The sequence below is a fragment of the Mustela nivalis genome (genome assembly GCF_964662115.1).
Source record: "Mustela nivalis genome assembly, chromosome: 8".
Lineage (NCBI taxonomy): Eukaryota > Metazoa > Chordata > Mammalia > Carnivora > Mustelidae > Mustela > Mustela nivalis.
Genome location: NC_139027.1, coordinates 49,280,730 through 49,296,788, shown reverse-complemented (window position 1 = coordinate 49,296,788; position 16,059 = coordinate 49,280,730). Strand labels below are relative to the sequence as shown.

General features: G+C 49.9%; 3 protein-coding genes across 4 annotated transcripts; 1 reads left to right on the top strand and 2 right to left on the bottom strand.

The window, feature by feature from the left end:
• Positions 1-292: 292 nt before the first annotated feature.
• On the bottom strand, positions 293-5,620 carry LOC309871190 (retinol dehydrogenase 12-like). Its single transcript, XM_082743934.1, has 6 exons — positions 5,288-5,620; positions 4,915-5,154; positions 4,596-4,685; positions 1,776-1,964; positions 1,176-1,282; positions 293-1,061 (listed from the first exon to the last, which is right to left on the bottom strand). Exons 1-6 carry the CDS (start codon positions 5,463-5,465, stop codon positions 873-875), a joined length of 993 nt encoding a protein of 330 aa, XP_082600060.1. The 5' UTR covers positions 5,466-5,620; the 3' UTR covers positions 293-872.
• Positions 5,621-6,106: 486 nt separating this feature from the next.
• Positions 6,107-12,110, bottom strand: LOC309871187 (uncharacterized protein C2orf81). The gene is made up of 4 exons (XM_082743922.1): positions 11,988-12,110; positions 8,047-8,277; positions 7,730-7,951; positions 6,107-7,578 (listed from the first exon to the last, which is right to left on the bottom strand). Exons 1-4 carry the CDS (start codon positions 12,003-12,005, stop codon positions 6,172-6,174), a joined length of 1,878 nt encoding a protein of 625 aa, XP_082600048.1. The 5' UTR covers positions 12,006-12,110; the 3' UTR covers positions 6,107-6,171.
• A 55-nt stretch (positions 12,111-12,165) lies between these two features.
• WDR54 (WD repeat domain 54) lies at positions 12,166-15,943 on the top strand. Of its 2 annotated transcripts, none has more exons than XM_082743932.1 (10): positions 12,166-12,274; positions 12,600-12,877; positions 13,046-13,108; positions 13,531-13,597; positions 13,690-13,743; positions 14,073-14,200; positions 15,081-15,181; positions 15,256-15,418; positions 15,605-15,679; positions 15,757-15,943. In XM_082743932.1, the coding sequence occupies exons 2-10, from the start codon at positions 12,656-12,658 to the stop codon at positions 15,886-15,888; spliced, it is 1,005 nt and encodes a 334-aa protein (XP_082600058.1). In that variant the 5' UTR covers positions 12,166-12,274; positions 12,600-12,655; the 3' UTR covers positions 15,889-15,943. The 2 variants fall into 2 exon arrangements, with proteins under 2 accessions (XP_082600058.1, XP_082600059.1); XM_082743933.1 differs by having other exon boundaries at positions 12,263-12,404.
• The last annotated feature ends 116 nt before the right edge of the window (positions 15,944-16,059 follow it).

Sequence of the window (16,059 nt, the reverse complement as noted above, 5' to 3'; positions counted from 1 at the left end):
CATAGGGTGTAGAGATGGCTTAAATAACATTTAAAAAGAAAGAAAGAAAGTATAGGCCAGTCTCATTTATGAACACGGTACAAAGTGCAAAACAAAAACCTGAGTATGCTCCATTTAGCAATGTCTACCCAACACAGTGACCAGAAATGCAAGGCTGGCTTAATACTAGAAAATCTATAAAGGTCTTCTAGAAAAAGAAATAAAAGAATAGTGATAAGAGAAGAACTGAAACTGTTATTTTTCCTAGACAGTGTGATTTTCTGTGTAGAAAAACCAAAGCACCTACAGATAATTCATGAAACTTAGATAATTTATTACAGTCGTTCAACAATCAGCACACAAAGGTGAAGGCATCATTCACAATAGCATCAAAATGTAGTACCTGAATTAAATGTAATAAAACCAGTGTAAGATCTTTATGCGTAAAATTATTTAAAATTTTGTAAAGATATTGGAAAGGATCAAATAGTAGATACAATGGAATCACAGAAGGGTTTGTGTGCGTGTGAAATTTGAAGAGCTGATTCCCAAATGTATATGGCTGAACAAAGACACTAGGAGAAAAACAATGGTCTCCCAGCACTGCATTAACTGATCTTGCTGCTTGGCTTGTTACTCCGTCTCAACACCAAGTGGAACTCCATAGGTTTGCAGATTCTAGGGGCCACAGGATGAATGCTTCCATCAGAGAACTGGCAGGAAATTAGAAGCTGAAACGATCCTCTGGCTAATCTGAGCTTTCATGGCCCTGAGTCAGTAGGAAGAGGAAGTGATTGATACTTGGAGCCAATAAACAAAAGGCGTTATCAGAGGAGGGCTGGGAGCCTGTGAGGACGGCAAGTTCTCAGAGGGTTCAGCAGGGTCGCAGAGGGTTAGTCCATCTTCTCTAGGTTTGTTAGCTGGACTGTGGCATTCCAGAGCCTTTCGGCCACTTGAGGATCCCGAGCAGTTTTAGCGGGAAGAGTTATCATACAGGAACTACTAAAATATTTTCCAGAAACACCATCCAACTCCTTTGCCAAGCTCAGGTAGAGGACTGGGATTGCCCCTTGTTTGACGTTCTGTAGAGGGGAAGAGAGGGAGTCAGGCCAAACTGACTTTCCCTTGCTGGGGACACACAGAAGCGCAGCGCTGCCCCACCCTCTTCAGGCTGAGCCGGCTCCTCCCCTACCCACCTTACAGAAGATGCTGGAGAGCCAGAAGCAGCATCGGTATGGCCAAGAGAACTGCTTCATGATCTCTGTGTATACTACACCTGGGTCCACAGAGTTCACAGTCACACCTGAGAGGAGGAGTCATGGGTACAGTGCACAGTGAAATGAGAGGGGGATATTGGGAAGAAAGGGGTAAGTGTGGTTCTCCAGTGGGCAACGATTGGAGGATCCTATCAGGTCTGTGGGGCAGAGGTAACCAGAGATTTGGGGGTGGTGCCAAGGAAGTCAGTCCTCTGGAACTTACACAAATGGTGATATATTCAAGCCAGTGAGGAGACAGGAGTATCGGAAAGCCCTGGGTGAACACAGTGGATGGTGTTGGTTTGGGAGAATACTGAGAGGAGAGACCTGTTGTAAGTGATAAGAGAGTTGGAAAGATCAAAAAAGGAGATTGAAGACAGGGTTCCGGGCACTATAGACTGCACTGATGACCAGTGGGGGAGATTAACAGCTGGCCTGGGGGCCACTGGGAGTAGGTTATGGCCAGAACATGTTGGGTGAGATGTGAAGTGTTGGAGGTGGCACTGGGATGGAGGAATAGGGCGTGTCAGAGGCAATTACCTGTCCCTTGAAGTCTCCGAGCAAGCTCCCCAGTGAAGGAGGTCAAGAGCAGTTTGCTGCAATCGTAGTTCTTGTTAAAAGCCAAAGGCTTCCCAGCCCCTGTCAGATGTTTCTCATCAATATAGCCATGGGCATGCCGAAAGGAAGACACATTCACTACCCGGGCTGACCCCGCCCGTTGTAGGGCCCCTGGGTGAAAAGAGGACCACACTCCTTCAATCCAAATTCTGGAGTGAACTCCCATGCCCACTCCCCAGCCTGTCTCTCTAGGAGACTCCAAGAGAGCAGAGACCATCCAGGGCTTTCAAGATAGGGTCACTGAGTCCCACACCCCATGCTCCCCAGGCTAAGCACAGGACAACTTAATGTGAACAAAGACTTCATTTTCGTTAGTTGGTTTCCTAATTTTTTTTCTCCTCTTTTATTGTATTACTTGGATTTTTGTCTTGCTTTTCTTCCACTTGTCTGCTGGAGCTGCTTTCATTGATCCCTGTTTATGTTTTACCTCACTGGTGGCTAAGAGAGAAAAGTAAAGGTTGAAGACACTGTGAAAGCTATCTGTGGCGTATTTGTCACACAAACGTTCATTAGATGTCTGGATTATGGCAGACACCAAGACAGATACTAAGGACATAAGGGTGCTGGATTGAAGGGGAAGAAATGTATTTAGAGATACTTGGGAAAGTGTGTGTGTGTGTGTGTGTGTGTGTGTGTGTGTGTGTGTGTTTTAAACCAGCTCTCAGGAGGCCTGGGTGGCTCAGTTGGTTAAGTATCTACTTTCGGCTCAGCTCATGATCCCAGGGTTCTGAGACTGAGTCCCACATCAGGCTCCTTGCTCAGTGGGGAGCCTGCTTCTTCCTCTGCCTGCAGCTCTCCCTGCTTGTGCTTTCTCTCTCTGACAAATAAATAAATAAATAAATAAAATCTTTAAAAACCCAGCTATCTTCCAGGGTAACAAAAATAAAATTACAATCAATAGTATAAGTTAAATTTTTTTAAAAAGTACCTCACTATATATCTCTAGCTATATAAAATTTGGATCATATAAGTAGTTGTCACATATGACTTTACGGTGTTGAAAATGCCAAAACTATTTTGAGCCGTACATTTAGATTATGAATCACAAATGAAAAACCGAACAGGTGGTATTTAGGCAAAATTTGCTGGGGAGAAAATTATTCTTAAAGAAAACAGATCTGAGATTTGCAGGCATAGTGACATAAAGACCAAAGGGGCTCACAGCCTAGTTGGAGACAGATCCTCATGGAACAGTGTTGATGTGGGAACGGGAATGTATACAAGGGTGGAGGGAGCCCTGCAAATGAGGGGGCTGCTGGGGGAGGCATTGGCAGGATCCACAGCACAGGTGATATCTGTGCTGAGTCCTGGCAGAGGAACTAAAGTTAAGTCAGCTGAAAGAGCAGGAAAGGATATTCCTCATAGAAACAAGCACATGTGCCAAAAGCAGAGCCAGAGGGGGGAAAAAAGGTCCAAGAGCTACAGAGCATAGCTACAGACTGTCTGCTGGAAAGCAGAGCATGGATAAAAGTTAGGGGAGAAGGTGAGGCTCTTAGTCTGCAGGGGGTCTGTGCTTGGAAAGAACAGGCTTGGAGTTTCTCCTCTAAAGGATAATTACCTTCCAAGGATATTAAGCAAGTGATGTGGTGAATAATGATTTCCTACAAGCAGGAGAAAGAATGAAGGAGGAGAGGAGATGGGATGCCTGGGTGGCTCAGCCAGTTAAGTGTCTGATTTTGACTCGGGCGGTCCTGGGATTAACTCTTGCATCAGACTCCTTGCTCATTGGAGAGCCTGCTTTTCCCTCTGTCTGCCACTCCTCCTGCTTGGGCTCTCACTCTCTCTCTCTGACAAATAAATAAATAAAATATTTATAAAGGGAAAGAGGAGGAGGAGAGAAGACACTTTAAAAGAGAAAGAGAGAAGGGGAGGAGAGAAGTCAGTTTGAGAAAGTAGGACTAGGCAAGGTGTAGACAGGGGTTTACAATTTGTCAAAAGGGGGAAAGTTACTACTTGAGAACCCATAGAGTTTTGCCTTGTTCTTTGTTCTCTTTCCAGTTGGGGCTCATTTAATCAGCCGCTACGGAGTCCATGAGATCCTGGCAACACGAATTGCCTCTCAAGAAGGGAATGGTAGCTCATTTTCAAGGAAAGGAGAATTTTTAAAAATGTAATCCCTTTTGTACACTTTCAATTTTGTGTTTTGGACACATATTACCTAACCCAAACAATTGATTTTATTTTAAAGAGACTATTACACAGTCCAGGAGAAAATGTTAGGAAGAAGGCACCTGCCCCTCATTCTGTCCCAGCCTCCCCAGGAGGCTTACTTCCTTACTCGGAAAGTATTAAAAAATCAGAAAATCAAAGGACTCAAGCCCAAGAGAGAGAAGCGTTCTGTCTAGATTTCTGGTGGTTCTTGAGCTGTTTGAGAGCAGGAAGTTGGGCTTCTTGGTGTCTATGTTCCTAGTGGTCTAGTGCTCCCCTTAAGAAGCTTTTGTTGAGATGACTGACTCTACTGGTCCAGCTAAAATGCAGATCTTGGGGAAGGAGAGGTGGGATCTTAAACCCTCTTGCTGGTTGTATTTGGGGCTCACTGATTTTATTACCAGCTTCCTACTCCTGACTTGTGTCAGCTGGGTTCCCCTGCTGTGTGAGGGGGGAAAGCATATCAGGTTATCACTCAGTGAGCAGCTGGGGCCAAGCAGAAGGAAGTGGCCATGGGGACAGTAAGCCAAGAAAATGCCAGGGGAATGGAGAATCAAGGCTGGCATAGAAGGGAGGCACCCCATTCTCCCTTACCTTGGAGTAGATTTGTAAGCAGGAAGGGCCCAACATAGTTGGTAGCAAAAGTGAAATCAAGGCCCTCTGGGGTAAGTGTCTTGGGGATTCCTGGGAGGAGATAACACAGGTGAGGTAATGGAAGGAGACAAGATCTGGGAGACAAATTGACATTTAATAGAAATGCCACATAACATGGCATGTATGAATTCAGGTTTTTAGGGTCGTGTATGAATTCCAGGTTTTTCAGCAGGGTGCACAGGTTAGGTTTGGTGGATGCCTGTTTTAGGGTCCCTGAACAGGGAAGGAGGCTCCTGAGACGAGTCCGGGGGAAACATACCACAGATTGCAGCATTGTTAACCAGCAGGTGTATCTCAGGAGACTCCTGCAGAAGCCACCGGACAAAGCTCCGGATGGAGGCCATTGAGCTCAAGTCCACCTGGCCGAGCAGGAGGCAGTTACTCTTTGAGACTACTTGGATCTCAGACAGGGCTTGCTGTCCACGCTCCCGGTTCCGGCAGGCAAGGATCACACGGGCCCCACGGCGGGCCAGCTCCTGGGATACAGCCTTCCCTATGCCTGGAGGAGAGCAGCTAAGAGTAGCCTAGCCTGAGGAGTGTCTAGAGAGGCTGGTCCTTGCCCCCACCCTCCTTCCTGGCGCCACTAGGGCCCGAGGCACCTAGTGAGGCCACAGGATGAGAAGAGCACTCACCACTGTTGGCACCGGTCACCACTGCTGTCTTCCCGGTTAGGTCTGTGGAGCACTGCTGGAGGTCCCAAAGACGAGACTCATGCCAGAACCACAGACTTAGTCGAAGCAGGAGAACCAGCATGAGCAGGACAGACCCAGGGCTCCAGACCAGGGTGCTGAGTAGCGACCACAGTGCCATAGCAAAGACTTGGTGGTCTGCCACCAGGGGAACTGGGCTGTGGTGGAGGTAAACTGGGGAGGAACTAGTCAAAGCTGAATGCAGATTAGCAATCAGGCTGTGGTAGTGCCTAGGACACAAAATTTAAAGAGGCTACTCACTCTCAGATTTGCTCAAACATGCTGTTTGGACTGGGGAGTAAATTCCACCTTAAATTGCAAGTTTTGGACATTTGATTGCCTCACTGCTCTCTTTAGCCCAGAGCCAGTGCTTCTTTGAAATGTGTATAGGCTGATGGTTGTCTCCAAGCGAAACCTGGACTTGCACTCTAAGCTGGATTGGTGAATTGCAGGGATTGGAGAAGAAAGATAGCAAATCCCCCGTCTTTAATCAATGTGTGCTTAAGCTGCCCCTACTGCAAGGAGACTGAGTGATTCCAACTGAGACAGACCCCTCTTACAGCCCTTATGTCTACTCTTCTGGGGAGAGGGGGATAGTTCTCCAAAATGCCTCTGCTGGGGAGCAACAGTGACCCATTGCAGGGTCTCCCAATGGGTGGAAATAGGGTCATTCCCTGGAACCAGTGTTCTGTATCCTTCTAGGACTGTAAGGCAACGGCTCCTGATTGAGCGCCCTTGGAAGAAACTGACAAAGACATCAGGTCAACTCTTCAGGCAACTCAGGTGTTTATTGAGCAAGCAGAAAGAAGGAACGCACCACCTGAGCTTCAGGGCCCAGAATAGGGTAGGTGCTCGGGGAGGAGTGACCACACTTTGGGCTTTGGGTTCTTCATTATTTGTCTCACAGACACCTGAGGATTTGGGGCGCCTGTCTGGATGGGCTGCTGCTCAATGGGAAGAGAGGTGCCACTTTCCCTGTCCTCCTGCTGGGGTACTGCAGCCCTGAGCAGCACCTGGGTGGTTGGGTTCCACATGCTCACACCAGGAGCCAGCTTCATTGCGTCAGGCAGCAACATGGGCTTCCACATCACTTGGGACGTGGCCTCAAGGACTCGGGGTGCTGTATATGGCCCCCTGCGAGGATCCTGACCCTCCCGGTCGCTGGGATCCAGGCCCTGTGGATTTACGCGGCTGCGGCCAGCCCATATCTCACCCAGCAACTCAGCCTCCCCCTCCCAGCCACTGGGCCACTTGGCACCAGGCCACAGTTTGGGGCTGGGGCTCCGGGCCAGATCAGGGAAAGCCAGATGAGTGGCAAGAAAGCCAAGCCCAGGTTTGGGAAAGGGAAACTTTGACCCAAAGCCTGGTGACGGTAGGCCTAAGCTTAAAGTTGGGGATTGGAGGCTGGGGCCCAGGCCCATGGCAGGGAAATGAACGCTAGGCGGGAGAGAGAAGAAAACTGTCGGGGAGACATGGGCACCAGGTCTGGCTGCGAGGGATCTGGCGGGAGCCTCAGGAGTCTTGGTCTTCCTGAGCCTCTGGCGCCCGCGGTAGGCTTCCAGGGGGCGTGCCTCGGCGTCCGGAACCAGAACCTCGGCCAGAGGGCGCACCCAGTGGCGCGGCAGGCGCCTGGGGTCCAGACGTGCCCCAGTCTTGCGACCCATCCTATAGCGAGGCCGGCTCCGCAGCGGGTCCTCCAACCTAGGCTGCTGTGGCTCTAATGAGGCTGAGGGGACGATCGTGGTGGGGCCGCCCGCAGAGAGGCCGATCCCCAACACGCCTGAGTCGATGAGGGGCACATCCTCCTTGATGAGAGGAACGTCCTCCTCCTTGAGCTTCAGCCAGTCCCCAGATATGTGCGGCTGGGACGTGCAACAATAGAGGTCCTCCAGCGAGAACTGGGAAGCCCTGGGCTGTGCCGCCTGGGTCAAGGCCTGGGTGCTGGCTACCTGGGACAGCTCCATAGAAGGGTGGGGACTGCCATTGGGAGCCATCTCCACTGACGGTTGGCGGCTCGCATTCAAGGACCCCGCTGTGGCCTGGTGGTCTCTGGCCTGGACGTCCAAGTCCTCTAAAGGACGCTGGGACCCTGTGTCCTGAAACAGCTCTGGGGTAGGTGGCGGGCCCTGAGTGACTGGCAGCTCTGGAGAATGTTCCCAAGATTCCATCTGCTCCTGAGAGCCTCTCCCCATCCACCGTGTTCCTAGAGACATCTGATCCTCGCTCCCTTGGTCCTAGGGAAATGCATTGGGAGTAGGGGGTAGAGGGTGTGTAGTGAGACCTTGGAAAGAGGAGACAGGAACTAAGGGTAGAGGAGTCCAGAGAGGCTCAGTGGGGCTCAGGGTAGGGGTGTGGGGATCACAGGGAGCTGAGGGTTGGGCTTACCTCATCTTGGAAGGTCTCCTCTGGGCCCATGGAGGCGGGGGCATGCAGCACAGGCACTGATCCCTGAGCCCAGGCATCTGTCGTGCATGCCAACGGTTCCTCATCCTCGCCCCATGTGGGGTCCTCAGCCACTGCTGATTCTCCCTCATCCCTGGCCAGGAAGCGCCACTCAGTGATCTGCAGCATCGCCTCCCGGGCCTGGCTAATGGTGAATGGAATGCACTGTGGAGATGAGGAAGGATCTCAGCCCAGAGTGGGCTGGACAGATGGGTGGGTGTGGGTGGAGATGGGTCTGGAGAACCTGGATCCAGGCCCACCTGCTGGGTCAAGTAGACTTTGAAGGCAGAGTCCATGACTCGCGCCAGCAGATCAGCCAAGATGTCCCCCACAATATCCTCTCCCTCCTCTAGAGCCATGAGTGCCATCCATTCAGCCTCTGTGAGCCGCCCAGGCACGATGTCCACCTGTGGCGCCTGCACCGTAGGGGGACGCGTCTTTTCTGCCTTGGATCGGGTCACCCCACGGTCCCGGATCTGTCTCTCCTGCCTCTGTGAGGAAAGAACAGGGCAATCAGGGCAGGAAACAGATAAGTGGAATGGAGAAGCAGCTATAGACTAGGAGGAAGCTTTCTCAAGCCATCCAGTAAGAAGGAAAAGCCTTTTGAAAGGAGTAATTTACTAACAGCCTACTATATGTCAAATTTATTTTGGACACTTGACCTTGCTAATTTACTTTTTTAAGATTTATCTATTTAGGGGTGCCTGGGTGGCTCAGTCATTGGGTGTCTGCTTTTGGCTTGGATCATGATCCTGGGTTCCTGGGATTGGGCCCTGTGTCGGGTTCTCTGCTTGGTGGGAAGCCTGCTTCTCCCTCTTCCACTCCCCCTGCTTATGCTTCCTTTTCACTGTGTCTCTCTCTGTCAAATAAATAAATAAAATCATTAAAGAGTTTATTTATTTATTTGGGGGGGAAGAAGGAGAAAATCCCTGCTTCGTGGGAGGAGATCCTGCTGAGTGGGGAGTTGGACATGGGGCTTGATCTCTGGACCCTGAGATTATGACCTCAGCTCAAATCAAGAGTAAGAGGCTTAACTGACTGATCTAGCCAGGCACCCCTGGCCTAACTAATTCAATTTTGATTTTTTTTATTTTTTTAAAAATTATATTTATTTATTTAAGTGAGAGAGCACCGGTGCGGGAGCAGTAGAGGGAGAGGCAGGCTCCCGCCAAGCAGGAAGCTGGATGCGGGCTTGATCCCAGGACCCTGGGATCATGACTTGAGCCAAAGGCAGATGCTTAACCATCTGAGCCACCCAGGAACCCTTCTAATTTAATTTTCATGACAGCCCACTAAACCCATTTTTCAAAGAAACACAAGTTAATCAGCGCTTGCTTGAGATTACAGAGTACACCCTGGCTATGTAGAGCTCTAACACCACAGTCTCTGCTATTGGCACTAGTTCAAAAGGTTCAAAGTTCTTGAGAGTTCAGAAAAATTAAGGATAAGTCAATAAATGGTTAATGTTTAAAGAACACTAGTCTCCTTCTCTCCCCCAAATCAACTTAGATGCTCATTTTACAGCACTCATCTAAATAACGGATTAAAGGATACACATACACACACACACAAATGAAACAAAAATATAAGCAAAAAATAAAATGTAGGAAAAAATAGATTAAATTGACATATAATCTCTGGGTGAGAAAAAACTGCCAAAGCATAAAAATTATGTAAGAAATAATAAAGAGGGTGCCGGGTGGCTCAGTGGGTTAAGCCTCTGCCTTAGGCACAGCTCATGATCCCACGGTCGTGGAATTGAGCCTCACATCGGGCTCTCTGCTCAGGAGGAAGCCTACTTCCCTCTCTCTCTCTGCCTGCCTCTCTGCCTACTTGTGATCTCTCTCTGTGTATCAAATAAATAAAATCTTTAAAAAAAGAAATAATAAAGAAATAGCTAGAGAGGGGCTCCTGGGTGGCTCAGTGGGTTAAAGCCTCTGCCTTCGGCTCAGGTCGTAATCCCAGGGTCCTGGGATTGAGCCCCAAATTGGGCTCTCTGCCCCGGCAGGGAGCCTGCTTCCTCTTCTCTCTGCCTGCCTCTCCTTCCTACCTGTGATCTCTGTCAAATAAACAAATAAAATCTTTAAAAAATAAAATAGCTAGAGAGTTATATACATATAGGCAAAATTTTCCTGTACTTTTTAAAAATTTTCATTTTATTCATCTATTTGACAGAAAGAGACAGCAGGCAGATGCTTAATGACTGAGCCACCCAGGCACCCCTTCCTGTACTTATTTTTAAGACACTCCTAATTACAAGTTGACAGTAGTTACCATTTACTGGCACCTAAGCATATCAGTTACAAACACTGACTCAAGTCCTACATTTTTAGACTACATATTATTTTTAACCCCATTTTACAGAATTTGTCCAGATCACACAGCAAGGAAGTAGTGAAGTCATAATTCATATGTGGGTCTGTCTGACTCTAGAGCCTGACTTTATCCTGCTTTCCAAAAAAAAAAAAAAAATTGCAACAAATATGAAAAAGGATAAATATCCCCAAGTATATTAAAAACCCACATAAAAAATAAAATCACAAGACCCCAAGGATAATAAGCAAAGGACAAAACATTACACAAAAATGGAACTGTAAATGACTAATAAACATTTGAAAAGATGTCCAACCTTCAAAAATATCAATTCCAATTTTATGAACACATCCAAAGGCATATCCTGAAATGAAAATAAAATTATATCCTCCAATAAACCCCCTGCTGTCATTTATAATAGCAGAATATTGAAAATATCTATCTAACAAAAAGAGAATATATGGCTAATTGTGTGCCCTCTATACTAAGGAATATTATGCAATGATTAAAGATAATTTTAGGAAGAATTTGCTCTATAGGTAATGATAAATGAAAGAAACAGTATACAAAATTACATACCAAGTGTCATCTCTGATGTATAAAGCAGTATATGTTAAAGAAAAGGAAAACATCAAAATTGTCACAGTGGCTATGTTTCTTTCTTGTGCTCTATCTTGTAAGTTCTCTACAATGAGTCTGTGTCCTTTGTAATTTAAAAAAAATCATATAAAAAGAAAAACACTAGTTCCATAAATTCATTTTGGAGACATAGGAAACTTACAGGAAGATTCTTGGGAGCTTCCTCCTTTCCTACATGTCTCCCTTCACTTGGTTCCTTCCAAAATATACACCTCTAAAGGTAATCTTCCCAATCTTTACCTCCTCACCCCAACCTTATTGCCTCCTATGAGACGTCCCCTCAAATTCATTCTCTGCCATATCTGGTGTTTCCTAAACATTACACTGAACTCAAAGTCCCTTAAGGCTCATTTCCTTTCTCTGCTAATGAAAACAGCCCTGGTGGCAAGCCCAGGGAATAGCCCACAGACCAGTCCAGGCAGGTAGGGCTGGGAGAGGCAAGCCAGTTCCTTAGCCTTACCCTCCCAGCCTCTCATCTGCCACTCCTGACGGTGACTGTACCTAGATGTGGCCTCTAGGGGCCAGAGATAGTATTGCACAAAGTCTCCTCAAATCTGTTTTATTTAAACATTTCTTGGTTTGGGGGGTACCTGGGTGGCTCAGTAGGTTAAGCCTCCACTCTTGATTTTGGCTCTGGTCATGGTCTCACAGTGGTGAGATCAAGCCCCTGCATGCAGCTCCCAGTCAGCGGGGCGTCCGCTTGAGATTTTCTCTCTCCCTCTCCTTCTCCCCCTCCACAGCTCCCTGTCTCTCGTGGGCTCTCTCGCTCTCAAATAAAAATAAATCTTTTTTTTTTTTTTTAAGTCTTGGCTTTTAAACAACTTGACTTTCAAATGCAGCCTCAGAGCTGTTGTTTAACCCATTCCTTCCTCCTAAAATCCTCGAAAGGGAGTTTATTTAGAAACACCTCTCCCCAGTGCCCGACCAATTCTGGCTTATCCCTTTGAATGGGTGCCTCAGTGTAAGAGACTTATTACACGCCTTAGCTGCTTCCAAAGTCAGTTCCCGTTCTTGGGCACTGAACCATACATTTGACTTTTCCCCTCAGGTTCCGAGTGTGACAAAGCGTGTTAGTGTGCGTGGTGCAGGTACAGATTTTCTGCCCCAAACCGACGTGGCTTCCTTGGGCGCCATGTACGCCAGCCTGGTGGGCTGGCGGCGGCTGGCGTGGGGCGGACCCACGGTTCCCCACGCCGACCTTAAATGCCATTCCGGACTCTGGCCCACCCCCAGCTGAGCTGAAGCTCACCGAGCCTTCGTGAGCCATTGCCGCGGCTGTCGCTCCAGCCCCGCTGCTTCGGCTTCCCTTCCTAGATGCTGCCACCTCGGTCTAACTGTCTCCCAAGCAATGGCGCGCTGCACCTAGCGCTGGACCTAGAGGAAAGAGGCTCGCTCCCCCCCCCGCCGCGGTTGCCGTGGTAACCGCGCCGCGCTCAGCACGTTTGGGTTGCTCGGCTCCGCCCAATGGCCGTGCGCGCTTGCGTCGTCTCTATGGTGGCGGCGGGTTCGGAGGGACCGATCGATTCCCCGAGTCAGGCAAGCGACCCTGGGGCTGCGGGTGTGACTTCTGGCCCGGGCTGGGGGGTTCGGGGAGCCAGCTGAGAGAAGAAGGGTCTGGGGGCTACCCTGCCTCATCTGCCTTCGGTCGGGCGCTTGCGGCCACCAGGTCCTGTGCCATCACCGTTCCTCCTCTGGGATTCCCCCATCGCCCCATTGACTCAGCTCTGGGGCGCCCCTTTCCTGCTCCACAAGACCTCCCCACGTCGGACTCCCCTGTTGCAGTCCTCGGGTTCCCCATCACATTCTGACCTCAGTGGTCTCCTTCAGTGCCTCACGACAGCACCCCCCATTCCTCCCGCAGGAATCACCACTGTCGTGTTTCCTGCGCGCCTGTGATTCGGGCCTTTCTCCGCTAGGATGTTCCGCCGGGAGCGCCCGATTCCCCTTCGAGGTTCGGCCGCACCCCTGTGCAATAACCTCAGTGTGCTGCAGGTGCCCTCCCGCAACCTCACACATTTTGGGGTAGTCCATGGACCCAGCGCCCAGCTTCTCAGCGCTGCTCCTGAGGGTGTGCCCTTGGCCCAGCGCCAGCTCCACGCTAAGGAGGGAGCAGGAGTGAGCCCTCCACTTATCACCCAGGTGAGGCATTGAATTGAGAGTGGTGTTGCTGAACCCAGTTCTCATCTCTGTCCTTTCTTTTCAAGCCTCAGGAATAGGCCTTCCCTAACCCTCTGATTTTCCACTCTTTGGAGACCTCCTGTCCTCCAGTCTCACCACTTTTTCCTACTCTGGGCCATTTTCCTATAGGTCCATTGGTGTGTCCTCCCCTTCCGAGTGTTGCTGGTACTCACCTCACATAGAGGAATACAGGTAAGAAGAGCTTCCTATCCTCCCCCACTAGAGTCTTTTCAACTCTTCCCCCAGACCCATAAATACTTCCCCACTTTCCTCTAAACACTTACAAACCTTTTACATGTTTAGCCCATTCATATTTCTCATCTCCATTCCTTCCATCTTTTCCAGTTCCCAAGTGCTATCTCCTATACCTGCCCCTTTACTAGCTGCATGACCTCAGGCAATTTAATTAACTTCTCAGAGCCTCAGTGTCCTGAGATGGAAATAAAAGTAGTGCCTGCTTCCCACAGTTGTTTCGAGGGTTATATACCTGCTTCTCACACATGGTTTGTCAGCTCAGGGGAGTGAGACTGTAGGACTAACCTGTATGTGAACTACTCAGCATAGTTCTGCAAAAGTCAGCTGGATGTACCCCTATCCTTGCTCTTGTTTTCCAGATGTATGAGTCAGATGGCTCTGTCATGGTCTATTGGCACGCACTGGACTCTGGAGATGTATCTCCAGGTACCTGCAGGACTGAGTGGGGTGGGGGTAGGGAGTGTTTGGTGGGGCCGGCAGAGGTGCTATTTCTAATAGTTTTCCCCTTTCATACTCAGTACAGGCTGTGTTTGCCCGAGGAATTGCTTCCAGTGGCCGCTTCATCTGTGTGGGTGAGGGGGCCAAAGGCAGGGCATTGGGGGGTGCTACGGCATAGGGGTGCAGGCTTTGGCCGGGATGATGCTGACGGTTTGAGGTAATTTTTGAAGGTTAGAGGGAAGGGTGGGAGTGAAGGGGGCTCTTATAGAGACTGTGGAAAACCATGACAGGCTTCAGAGGGGCAGGATAGGATAGAGTAATGGTAGTCAACGGAGGAGCAGAGCTATTGGAGCAGTGAGTGGTGGGTTTGCTACAGAGGTTTCTGGGGTGGAGGGAATGCTCTGTGTGGTGGTTGAAGACTCGGGGGGATCAGGAAGCCATCAGTGGGGCACTGGTTCTGCAGGAACATGGTCGGGCCGGGTATTGGTGTTTGACATCCCAGCCAAGGGTCCCAACATTGTACTAAGTGAAGAGCTGGCTGGGCACCAGACATCAGTCACAGACATTGCGACGGAGCCTGCCCAGGGACAGGTGAGTGGATTCCCCCTACTTATTCCAGTGAGCCTGGGAGCCTTCCCACTTTGGCAGGCAGCAGACCTGGGTTTAAGAATTGACTCCACTGCTAAGCAGCTGGATCACTTTGGGCAAATTGCTACTCTTTCCCAGGCTTCAGCAACCTCAAGTCCAGTGATAAAATCTGATTTTCCATTTATGTGGCATTTAATAGCTCACGAACACTTTTCAGTACTGGTGTGAACTGAGGAGTTGGGACAGATGGTATCTAATAAGATACTTTCCAACTCTGACGTGTGCAGCTTCCTTTTCTGGACTTGCCAAGTCCTGCCCACCTCCAGTGCCCCTCTCTTCAGGAAGCCATCCCCCTATTCCTGCTCCCACTGATCTCCCTTGGCTGAGCCCTGAATTGGTACTGGCCTCAAAGACAACTCTTGTCTCCCTAATTGGATTACAGACCGCTTGAGAACAGGGTATTTATGTTCTCATTCATATCCCCATTGCACCTGACCCAGGGCTGGGCCCAGGGTCTATGTTGGTTGCCTGGGGTTGGGGACTTTCCAGGGGCCTGGACTCTAGTCATGACTGTGACTGGCTTACTGCAGGACCTCCAGATCATAACACTGTGGCCTCAGCTTCCTCATCCATCCAGTGAGGGCAGTTATATACCCCGCTCCTGACTCGTGATTTGTCAGGTCTGGGGAGTGAGATTCTAAGGAATGCAAGGGAGGCACTTTATGCATCCCGAGGGAACCCTGCATCCAGCCGATAAGGGCTCCATATATTGCCCTTTCCCTGGAGAGGCAAAGATGCAGATGCTGTCTCCCTTCCCCTCCTGCCCTGTATATAGGACCCAGCAGGAGAGGAAGGGAAGGACTGATCCTGCTTTTCTCCTCAGGACTGCGTGGCTGACGTGGTGACGGCAGATAACTCAGGCTTGCTGTGTGTCTGGCGGTCAGGGCCCAAATTCAAATTAGTGACCCAAATTCCAGGATTTGGGTAGGTGAGGCAGAAGGGGGTGGGCGCCTTCCTGAGGGGTCAGAGGAAATTAAAGTGGCTTATCACCCTTGCAGGGTCCCATGCCCTTCTGTGCAGCTGTGGCACGGGACAGTAGCAGCAGGCTATGGGAATGGACAAGTGCGACTATATGAGGCCAGTACAGGAACTCTGCATGTCCAGATCAGCGCCCACGCCCGGGCCATCTGTGCCCTGGACCTGGCTCCCGAGGTGGGCAAGGTCAGTCTCCTCCTCCATCCCTACCTACCTGTGCTCCTGGTGCTGGGACATTGAGAGGAACTCCACAGGCTTGTCTGCTTCTCAGTGGAGCCCTCTCCCTGGGTGTCTGGGCCAGGCATTCCAGCCTATACTCGTCCCCTCAGCACCTGCTAATGCCCCCTCATCCTCCCACCTTTGGTTTTATAGCTTCTCTCTGCAGCTGAGGACACCTTTGTACACATCTGGAAGCTGAGCAGAAGCCCAGAGAGTGGCCACACTGAGGTATGTGTTGTGGGAGGAGTGGAAAGGGGGCTCCGCGCATGAGGCAGCAGGCCCTGAGCAGCCCTCTTCTCCCCCAGGTGGAACACTGTCATGGTGAGTGTGTGCCTGACACCCAGGTGTGCGGTGCCCGATTCTGTGACCCCTCAGGCAGCTCCTTTGCTGTGACTGGCTATGACCTTGCTGAGATCCTGAGATTCAGCAGCGTGTGAGAGAAGAGCAGCCCTCCTTTCTCCTTGTGGTATTTATAAAGTAACCCTCCACCCAGCCCTTGTCTGATTACTCAGTATCACAGACCGGTCATCTAAGCTCCAGGGATGAGGGGAGGGGACAGTTCCAGACCAAGTGGAGAGGCAACCTATCCTCAAGAACCAGGTGAGGGC